This window comes from Beta vulgaris, chromosome 1 (assembly GCF_026745355.1).
Source record: "Beta vulgaris subsp. vulgaris cultivar EL10 chromosome 1, EL10.2, whole genome shotgun sequence".
Lineage (NCBI taxonomy): Eukaryota > Viridiplantae > Streptophyta > Magnoliopsida > Caryophyllales > Amaranthaceae > Beta > Beta vulgaris.
The window spans coordinates 45,572,509-45,584,462 of NC_079202.1; the positions used below are offsets into that span (position 1 = coordinate 45,572,509).

The 11,954-nt window shown below is 36.0% G+C and overlaps 1 protein-coding gene across 1 annotated transcript; it reads left to right on the top strand.

Annotated features, from left to right (window-relative positions):
* Positions 1 to 1,491: 1,491 nt before the first annotated feature.
* LOC104894034 (uncharacterized) lies at positions 1,492 to 2,200 on the top strand. The gene is made up of 2 exons (XM_010680196.1): positions 1,492 to 1,764; positions 1,868 to 2,200. Exons 1-2 carry the CDS (start codon positions 1,492 to 1,494, stop codon positions 2,198 to 2,200), a joined length of 606 nt encoding a protein of 201 aa, XP_010678498.1.
* The last annotated feature ends 9,754 nt before the right edge of the window (positions 2,201 to 11,954 follow it).

Sequence of the window (11,954 nt, forward strand, 5' to 3'; positions counted from 1 at the left end):
ATCACTCAAATGATGAAACTTTACAAAAACCAAAAAATTAACTTAGAAACTACAACCAATACACTATAACGTCAATACATACTCACAAAAATTTGACTTGAAATCCAAGTGTCCACTTTCTTCACAATATATGAAGTAGTGTATTACTTAATTTAAAAATCAACTAAAATATTATAATATTAGAAATCATAGATAAATTCAATAAAATTTCTATTTTGTTCATAGAATTTCGACCTTGAAAAATAAAAAAAAAGAGACTGGTGAGAGACTTAAGTGACAGAGACTAAACCAATTAAATTTTGTAACTAAAAATAATTATACTTTGTATGTCTAATGTTCAAATTTTGACTTTTACATAAGTCGAAAAAAATCGAGTTTCTGTCTTGAAAAGAATTCAAGCACGCATCGCGTGCAAAAAATGCTAGTATATGGAATAAGAAAACAACAACACTATTCTCTCTTCTCTCTTCCGTTTATTTACAACACGTTATCAGTACAAAACCCTAGCCGACTAAGCAAACAAGAAACCAAAGTTTATCACTTTTGTTGTTAGCGACTATCCTTATTTGTTGGATTTTTTTTGGACTAATTATTATAAGCAAAGGAACTGTATGAACTTTTGATTATGTTTTTGTTCTGCCGCAATTTTGAGTTGGTGGATTAGTTTGTATTGGCTTCACTTTTGTATTTAGTAGGTGGATTAGTCTGTATTGCCGCATGTTTTCGTTCGGTGCGTGGATTAGTTTGTATTGCCTCATGTTTTTGTTCCGGGAACTTGTATAAGCTAGAGAGTATGATGCACTTGAATTACGGGCCTTAGTGTTGAATTACGGACCTTAACTGCTATTAATAAAGGAAAAACAATCAAGAAAGGAGAAAATAATACAAACGTAGGAGAAAAAGAAAGAAAGCATCTTGAGAGTTACTGAAGTTAACATAACAATATATAGTCGAGAGATTCATGGGTTGTCAAATCTTACGAGTTTTCCTGCCCAGATTCAGAAGAGTGCAAACTTATTAGAATCAAACCTTCGAACATACCTTACTTCCTGTTTGTTTAACCTATACTCACTTGGGCTCCATTGAAAAAAACCAGAATATTGTAGCTTGTAAGCATCAAAGAGAGATGAAAAATGTGTGAATATTACACTATAAGTTATTAAATTACGGACCTTATTTTTTTTTTTTTTCATAGGAACAAACTATTTATTTTACTTGTTTGTTATTAAATTACAACTTGGTGGTATTATATTAGATTTGATTCTGCATATGAAAGCCTTGTCAGTTTGGTTACTATTGTTTTTTTTGTTTTATTCCTGCGTCTAAAACATGTATCATATTATACTGGATGTATAGCAATATTATAGGAACATTATTTATTCGAATTATACTCTTACATTCCCTACTATATGCGTTCCTTAAACTACAGTATTGAATTACAATTTGATATGAAGTCCTAATTTCGCAATATTCACTTGTATATAGTGGACTATGTCGAACCTTACAAAACTTGAATTACCGGTCCTTGATATTACTGGAAAGAACTCTTTGTCTTGGATGTTAGATGTTGAAATTCACCTAGATACAAAAGACCTTGGTGATACAATCAGAGAAGGAAATAAAGCAACAAGTCAAAACAAAGCTAAGGCTATGATATTTCTTCACCACCACCTCCATGAGGGTCTTAAGATTGAGTACTTGACTGTGAAAGATCCACAAGTCCTTTGGAGTAATCTAAAGGAAAGATATGACCACCAGAAAACTGTAAATATTACCCAAAGCTCGTTATGACTGGTTGCATTTAAGACTACAAGACTTTAAGTCTGTAAGTGAACATAACTCAGCTATGTTCAGAATTACTGCACAGTTTGGAGAGAAAATCACTGATGCAGAAATGCTAGAGAAAACCTACACTACCTTTCATGCGAATAATGTTGTCCTGCAGACACAATACCGTGAAAAGGAATTTAAGAAATATTCTGAACTTATATCTTGTCTCCTTGTGGCTGAGCAAAATAACGAGCTACTGATGAAATATCATGAATCACGTCCAACTGGTTCTACTCCATTCCCTGAAGCGAATGCGGCATACCATGATGGGAAAGAAAAATATCATGCCAACAATAGTGGTCGAGGACGTGGACGTGGACGTGGATATGGATATGGTCGAGGTCGCGGACGTAGATACGGATATGGTTGAGGTTAAGGCCGAGGTGGTTCTTTCAAGAATTCATATTCCCACCAGAAGAGGGACAATAAAGATGATAAGTTATAACAAACAAGAGAAAGATAAAATGAGAACGTGACCAATGTATGTTACCGATGTAGAGGAAAAGGTAATTGGTCTCGTACGTGTCGTACACCAAAACACTTGGTTGATCTCTATTAACCATCATTGAAGATAAAGGGAAAGAAAGTAGAAACAAATCTTGTGTATGCAGATGGCGAAGGTGACTTTGATTGTGGCAATAAAACTCACCTGGAAGTTGTTGATTTCTTCACCACCCCTGAAGGGAATAACTAATCCTTAGATTCGAGTATGGTCATTTAAAGAATAAAACTTTATTTTCTTTTATTAAGTTATTAGTGTGGATTTTTTTTTTTTTGATTATGTTATTTTATTTTAGATTTTATTTGTTGGTACTATGACTTTATATGACATTGTTAAATTCTGGTTATTTAGTTATTCTCATATATTATTGTTATTTCATTTATTTGAAGAATATGAATACCCCTCAAGTTCAGTTAGCAATGAATGGTGAAGATTTCTGCCTAGAGGACAGTGCAACTACTCATGCCATATTAAAAAGTAAGAGATATTTCTCTTATTTGACAATGAAAGAAACTAGTGTGAGTACTATATCAGGTAGTACTAAGATAATTGAAGGTTCTGGAAAGGCAAATATATTATTACCTATGGGAACGAAATTTGAAATCATTGATGCATTATACTCTCCCAAATCTCAAAGAAATTTATTGAGCTTTAATATTCGCCATAATGGATATCATATTGAGACAATAAGTGAAGGAAATGTTGAGTACCTTCATATCACGAGTATTATCCAAGGCACTAAGCATATTTTGGAGAAATTACCTGCATTTTCCACTGGTTTGTATTACAGTAAAATCAATACAATTGAAACATCTATACTAATATATTAAAAGGCGTGCGTAAACCAGGAACGGTGCCACGTGGCGCTCTCCCTAGAGAGTTTTAGTTCATGTAATTCATGTACAATAAAAAAAATTAGAAACATAGTATAGGTTTTGATCCCGTGACCTCAAGTTCATATACTAAAGTTTTAACCACTAGACCAAGTTATATTTAGTGATATCATATCAAAGTACAATATGAATAAATGAAATTTTTCTTACCCGGGGCATAGCCCGGGCCTAATAACTAGTATGCCATAGTAAACAGGAAGTTTACAAATAATTTCACTATTTGGCATAACCGGTTGGGCCACCCTGGTTCAATAATGATGCGGAAAATAATTGAAAATTCATGTGGACATTCATTGAAGAACCAGAAGATTCTTCCTAATGATTTCTCATGTGCTGCTTGCTCACAAGGCAAGTTGATAATACGACCTTCACCAACCAAAATAGATTTTGAATCTATCAATTTTTTGGAACATATACAGGGAGATATTTGTGGGCCAATTCACCCACCATGTGGAACATTTAGATATTTTATGGTTTTAATTGACGCATCGAGTAGATGGTCGCATGTATCCTTGTTATTAACTCTCAACCTGGCGTTTGCGAGAGTACTTGCTCAGTTGATTAGATTACGAGCACATTTTCCAGATTTCCCTATGAAGGCAATCCGCCTTGATAATGCTGGTGAATTCACTTCTCAAGCCTTTGATGATCATTGCATGTCCATTGGGATAAGTGTTGAACATCCTGTAGCACATGTTCATACACAAAATGGTCTAGCTAAATCATTAATAAAGTGTCTCCAATTGATTGCTAGACCACTACTTATGAAGTCCAAACTCCTAATCTCTGCTTGGGGACATGCTATATTACATGCAGCAACATTAATTCGCATGAGGCCAATGAGTAATCAAAAGTTCTCCCCATCACAATTGGTTTTTGGTCAGGAACCAAATATTTCCCATCTAAAAGTTTTTAGATGTGTTGTATATATTCCAATTGCTCCACCACATCGCTCTAAGATGGGTCCTCAAAGGAGGTTAGGAATATATGTTGGATATGAATATCCATCGATAATTAAACGGTTTTTTCACCAGGTACCCCTGTACTTTAACAAAATTCATGGGGTACCCCTAACTTTAAACTAATGCACAAGGTACCCTTATTGTTTCAATAAAATGCACCAAATACCCTTAATGACTAACGGCGTTAAGTTTCCGTTAGTCATTAACCCTAATTAGCCCTCTAACTCTAATTAAGCCTTCTAACCCTAACACCTCCACACCCACCCCCAACCTAAACCCTAACCCTAACTACCACCCACCCACTACATCCCCCTTCTACCTTCCCCAGCCCCTCCCCCACCCACTCACCACCACCTGCAACACCTCTCCCCTCCTTTACCCACCCTTCGCAGCAGCCGCCCTTCCCCCAGCCCCCCGCATCACCCCTCCCCTCCCACACCCCCACGACAGCCACCCTCCCCCATCCCTCGCAGCCCTATCCCCTCCCCCATTCCCGTCGATTTCCCCCACCCCCGCAAATGTTGTTCTTAATTTCTCTCTCCTTCTTCTTCATTGTTTTCTTGATTTCAAAAACTGATTTCAAAACTAATTTCGAAAATGATTTCAAAAGGTTTTTGCAAATTTTCGCAAAAGGTTTTCGAAAACCATTTTCAAAAACCTTTTCGAAAATGGTTCTTGATTTCGAAAATGTTTTCGAAATTGATTTTCGAAAATGTTTTCGAAATTGATTTTCGAAAATGTTTTCGAAATTGATTTTCGAAAATGATTTCGAAATTGTTTTTGAAATTAATTTTTGAAAACAGGTTTTGAAATCAAGAATGGTGGTGGTTGCTGCTAGGGGAGGGGGGTACGCTGTCGGGGCTGGGGATGGGCGTGGGGTTGGGGGTGGGCGTGGGTTGGGGCTGGGGGATGGTGGTGGGTTGGGGAAATCAAGGGGGAATGAGGCTTGCTGCAGGGGTTTGTCGGCAAGGCGGCGCGAGAGGGATCGGAGGTGGTTGCCGGCGACGGAGAGGGGTTGCCGGCGAGGGGTTGCCGGCGAGGGGGAGGGGGCTGGGTGGGGGGGCTGGGGTTGTTGGAGGGGTGGTGGGTTAGGGGAGAGGAAGGGAGGTGGTGGTGGTTGGGTGGTGGTTGGGGGTTAGGGTTTCAAGTTATGGAGTTAGGGTTTAGTTAGTTAATTAGGGCTTAATTAGGGTTTAATTAGGATTAGAGGAGTTAATTAACCCTAATGACTAACGGAAACTTGACACCGTTAGTCATTAGGGTATTTGGTGCATTTAACTGAAACAATAAGGGTACCTTGTGCATTAGTTTAAAGTTAGGGGTACCCCATGAATTTTGTTAAAGTACAGGGGTACCTGGTGAAAAAACCGATAATTAAATATCTAGAGCCATCCACATGGAATCTATTTAAGGCTCGATTTGCAGACTGTCAGTTTAATGAGTCAGTTTTTCCAACATTAGGGGGAGAGAATAAACAGCTGGAGAAGGAAATCAGTTGGAATGAATTATCATTATCTCATCTTGATCCTCGTAATAAACAATGTGAATTAGAAGTCCAAAAGATAATTCATTTACAAAGCTTAGCAAATCGATTGCCAGACGCATTTACTGACCCAAATAGAGTAACCAAGTCGCATATACCAGCTGTGAATGCTCCAATAAAATTGATGTCCCAGAAGGAAAACATCAAACTGCTAGTGAGTCTACAGCACGCCTGAAGCGTGGTAGACCTATTGGTTCCAAAGATAAGAATCCTCGGAAAAGAAAAGGAGCAGGAATTGATAATGGCCAGACCGAGGAAACAAAGAATTTTGAAGGATCTCCAGGAGAGACTTTAGACATGGCAAAGGAAGAAATTCAGGTACCTGACAATGAAGAGATCTCAACTGATTATGTCATGTCTGGAATAAAATGGAACCGAAATCAAATCGACGTCGATGAAATTTTTGCATGCAATGTAGCAGTTGATGTTATGGAAGAAAATGAGGATCATGAACCAAAGTCTATTGAAGAGTGTGCACAAAGGATGATTGGCCAAAATGGAAGGAAGCAATTGAGGCAGAATTAAAATCTCTTGCAAAGAGAGAAGTATTTGGACCAGTAGTCCGTACACCTAAAGGTGTAAAACCAGTGGGACATAAATGGGTCTTTGTGCGAAAGAAGAATGAAGATGGTGAAATTGTAGAAAGCACGTTTAGTTGCACAAGGATTCTCACAAAGACCTGGAATTGATTATGAAGAAACATATCCCCTGTGGTGGAGCAACTACTTTCAGATTTCTTATCAGTCTGGCAATAAGAGAAGGACTTGATTTACGTTTAATGGATGTAGTCATAACCTACTTATATGGGCCACTGGACAATGACATTTATATGAAAGTCCCAGAAGGATTTAAACTGCCAGAAGCAGCAAATTCTAATTCTCGAGAACATTACTGCATAAAATTAAACAGATCTCTTTATGGATTGAAGCAATCAGGGCGTATGTGGTATAATCGCCTCAGTGAGTACTTATTAAGTGAAGGCTATAAGAATGACCCTATCAGTCCATGCATTTTTATAAAGAGATTTGGGGCAGGATTTGTAATAATTGCAGTGTATGTTGATGATTTAAATATTATTGGGACCCCTGAAGAGATTTCACACATAGTGGAATATTTGAAGAAAGAATTTGAGATGAAAGATCTTGGAAAGACAAAATTTTGCTTGGGGCTACAAATTGAGCATCTAAAGAATGGAATCCTTGTGCATCAAACAACATATACATAAAAGGTGTTAAAAAGGTTTTATTTTGATCAAGCACACCGTTGAGTAGCCCAATGGTTGTAAGATCACTTGATGTTGATAAAGACCCATTCCGTCCTCGAGAAATCAATGAAGAAATCCTTGGTCCTGAAGTACCATACTTAAGTGCAATAGGGGCATTGATGTATCTTGCTAGCCATACGAGACCTGACATATCATTTCTGTGAACTTGCTAGCAAGGTTTAGCTCATGTCCAACTCGAAGGCATTGGAATGGAATAAAACATGTACTTCGTTACCTCCAAGGAACGAAAGATATGGGTTTATTCTTTTCTAACCAACCCAAAGAAGACTTAATTGGTTTTGCAGATGCAGGGTATTTGTCTGATCCCCATAATGCTCGATCACAAACAGGATATGTGTTCACAAGTGGTGGTACTGCCATTTCTTGGCGTTCCATGAAGCAAACCATTGCAGCCACTTCTTCCAACCATGCAGAGATTTTAGCTATCCACGAAGCTAGTCGTGAATGTGTATGGTTAAGGTCCGTAATTCAACATATACGAGAAGATTGTGGCATATCTATAGGGAAAGAAGCTCCAACAGTTATGTATGAGGATAATGCAGCATGCATTGCACAGCTCAAGGAAGGATACATCAAGGGTGATAGAACAAAACACATTTTACCAAAATTTTCTTCACCCATGAACTGCAGAAGAATGGTGATGTACAGGTTCTACAGATTCGTTCAAGTGAAAATTTGGCAGACCTATTACCAAGGCACTTCCCACCGCTACTTTCAAGAAATTAGTTTACCGTATTGGATTACGTCGTCTCAAAGATCTCAAGTTATGTAATCATGAGGGGGAGTAGATGCGCGCTGCACTCTTTTTCCCTTAACCATGGTTTTTCCCACTGGGTTTTCCTGGTAAGGTTTTTAATGAGGCAGCATCTTACGCGCATTAGAAATATTTTATTTTAAGAGAGAATTTTATTTTGTATAATGGACATCCAAGGGGAGTGTTATGAAATATAGTATGAATGTCCATTATACCCCCGTTAATATATCCGGGATATTTTAGGGTTTTATTCTCCAAGCAAATCCCTAGCTATTGTATTGTATGTATATATATTGGATTATATGGAATAAGAAAACAACAACACTATTCTCCCTTCTCTCTTCTGTTTATTTACAACATTAAACAATCGACACAATAATTTAACGTGGTTCACTAATAATGTGTTAGCTATGTTCATACAGCAGGGAAAATAGATTTTATTAGGTTTTGGAGAGAGAGTACAAATTATTGAATATGGTGGCAAAAGTTAATTATATGGTTTATATAGTACCCTACTCATTAACCTAAACAATTTATCCTAAACCCGAAAGTAAAACAGACTTTCACTAAACAACATATACCGTGCTTGGTTAATCCTAGCGCTAGATAATTAATTCAAGGCATAGTTCAACAACACATATATAAATAGATCGACGTATGTCATTTTCTAAGTATGTTTACTAAAATATTCTAAGTGTCTAAAGAGTCAGTGCCTTTGTTCTTAAGAGAGTTTATATTTACTTTCTTTGTGTTTCAGTCTTGCAAAGTTAACCAGAAATTGTATTTCTTTCGGGGTGAAGGGTTTTGAGTGAAATCCTTGGTATTGTGAGCTTGAGAGAAGCAAAATATGACTTATAGTGAAGCCCATGGTGCGACGAATATTACAAGCCCAACCCAACTTTTAATCTCCCCGTGTTTTATCTCCACTCTCTTAAACCTAATTTTCTTATTTTCTCTCTCAATCAGCGGCGCCTCTCAAACCTAACCATACGTTTTCCTCTCTCTCTCCAAGGTTTCATCTCCCTCTCTCTCCAACTCTTCTCTCTCTCTCCAAGGTCTGTCATAATTTTCGTTTTGATTTCTCCTGCGATTTTCTCCTGCGATTTCATTCTCATATCTGCGATTTGGAAAGCACGAACTTAAACCTCAAACCTGCGATTTCTCCTATGCTTTCAGATCTGGAATCTTCTTCAATTTCGACAAGCACGAATACAAAGAGGAGAGAGAAAAAACTTAAACGACGGGCAATGAATTTCGTGCTCAGATTTCTCGATTTTCAGGTATTTTTAATTCACATTTTATTCTGAATTTCTTTGTTTTGCCATATTTATGTTCATTTTTGAAATCTACAAAATTAAACCTCTTTTCTTGCCTCGTATTTGCTCTTCATCCTCTACATTTTGCTTAACTTATTTCTATCATTTATTTACTGTTTCTATATATCATTAGAAAACAAGAACGAGATCTGAAGAAGAACGAGAACAAAGTTCGATCTAGTTTTTGGCGATTTGTGTTTTTTTTTAAATATATTTAGTACAATTTCATTCTTGTCTGTTAGATCTGTTTTTTTTTAGGTTTAGTTTTTTAATTTCGTTTTTTGTTGTATGTTAGATCTGAATATTAAATTTTTGATATTTGTTCAGTTTTTTTCGTTTCTTAATCGACGCAAGACATATTTTTTTAAGGTTCACTTGTCTCTTTTTTAATTATTATCACTTGTTTCTTAATATTTTTTAGATCTTGTTTTTTAATTATTATCATTTATTTCTTAATCAACGCAAGACAGATGTTAGGTTCACTTGTTAGATCTCATTTTTTGATATTTGTCTCGTTTCTTTTTCCTCGAATGCAGTACTAAAACATTAATGCTTTGGTACCGTTTTTTTTTTTTTTCACATAACGTCATTTGCGTCGCACATGGCACAAGGTGCGACGCAGATGCCTGATTTGCGTCGCACTCAGTGCTATGTGTGACGCAAATTCCCCTTATATATAGGCTGTAGTTTGTAGTTTGTGGGGCTGGAGAGAGCAATTTGCGTCGCACCGTATACAACGTGCGACGCAAATAGCTAAAAGATCTGCGTTGTTTTCGCATACGAAACAGGTCAATTATAGGTCATCTGCGTCGAGACCTGTGCCATCGGACCCAAGTCCGACGCAAATAGGGGTCCCATGTCCGACGCAAATCGACCTTTCTCTACTAATGTTTTATGTGCACTCACAAAAATTGACTTCACGGATCCAATTTTAATAGTTGTTCTTTTGTGTCATTTAGGCTTTTTTCCACTAGTGAGATATTTTATGATTATTAGTAAATGAAATTAAGAAGGTTCGATCTGGTTTAGTCTAATTTTTAGAGTTGGTATAGTTTTCGGATTCCGACAAGGAGTAATAATTTCTTGAAATGAAGTGAATATAACATATCCATAATTATATGTTAATCGATTTTTTCAACATATTCCCCAAATAAGGGTGCGTTCTATTCAACTTATTGGCCCTGAACTTATTGGACCTTATCTGAACTGAACTTATTGAACCTGAACTGAACTTATTGGAACTTATTAAACCTGATTGGACCTGATTCAACTTATTGGACCTGATTGAACCTGATTGAAACTTATTGGACCTTATTGGAACTTATTGACCTTATTGAAACTTATTATACCTTATTGGCCATGATTGAAACTTATTAGACCTTATTGGACCTGATTGAAACTTATTAGACCTTATTGGACCTGATTGAAACTTATTTGACCTTATTAGACAAAAACATTGACCATGAATAACATAAATATTACCACTAACGTAAATACTACCCCTCAAAATTTTTTATGGAGTAATAATTATTATAATTCGTCCTTTAAAAAATAATGATTATTAATTATCTCTTATGATAATTAATTTAATCAAAAAAATTTACTATTTATATATTTGCCTATACATAACTTTCACCAGTAATATATCTAATACTCTTCTTTTGATTTATAAAACACTAGTAGAAAATAAAAAATTAATTAACATTTATATCTTTCATTGTTATTAGTAACGAAAACAGGTTATCTCTAGTTATTTAAAGGCGAATTGCAAAATATTGTAATTATAATAATTTTTATTATTGTTAACCTTAATTATTTGACCATGATTATAATATTATTTAATAGCAATATGAATAATCAAATAATAGACAATAATACAAGTATAATACTATACATTGTGGTACCTTAATAAAAAATTCTAATAATAACATAATCAGCTAATAGTAATATGAATAATAAAATAATAGACATAATACAAATAAATAATAGAATAATAGACACTAATACAAGTATTATACTATATAATCATTGTGGTACTTTAATTAAAATTCTAATAATAACATAATCAGCTAATAGTGATATGAAATTATGAATAACAAAATAATGGACAAGAATACAAATGTTTATTAAACATTGACTATTTGGATCTTATTGGACCTTATTAGACCTGATTGGAACTTATTGGACCTTATTAGACCTGATTGGAACTTATTGCACCTGATTGGAACTTATTGCACCTAATTGGAACTTATTGGACCTTATTAGACCTTATTGGAACTTATTGCCCTTATTAGACCTTATTGCAACTTATCTAAACTTATCTGAACTTATTGGACCTGAAACTTAATTTTTTAAGTTGAACAGAACGCACCCTAAGTTCGTTTAGTCATCAAATATCCCTAATGTTTTGAAAATCCACCATATACTCTCCTCCCTTTCCCAAGCTACGAAAACCATTCATCCCCCTCCCCGAATCCAAAACCCCTAGATCTAATCGAAATTCTTTTGCACCGACCAATTTTTCCGGCCTATTCTTACCAGTTGAACCTAATCCCCACCATCACTCCATTCTCGGTCACATCGTAAAACAACGTAACGCAATCCTTCTCACATCCAACCTCCATCGTCATCAACACCCACCACAACACCGCAAAGTTGGCACACCAAGCCAACTACTCTCCTCCAACGGGACATATGGCCTTTCTTTTCCGCAGCCTCCCACTCCCTCCACCTCACTCATCCAAACTCAGCCTCTATTCTCTCTCTTTCTCTCCTTTATTCAAAATCGTCTTCGAAGAATATAGATTCAAGAAAGCACGCTGGAAAATTTGAACCCCAAAGATATAGAAAGGGCAATAGAATATCTAAG

Coding starts and splice junctions, on each gene's coding strand:
- LOC104894034 (XM_010680196.1), top strand. CDS start 1,492: ATGTCGAACCTTACAAAACTTGAATTACCGGTCCTTGATATTACTGGA. Junction 1,765..1,867: donor GATATGACCACCAGAAAACT/GTAAATATTACC, acceptor ATTACTGCACAG/TTTGGAGAGAAAATCACTGA.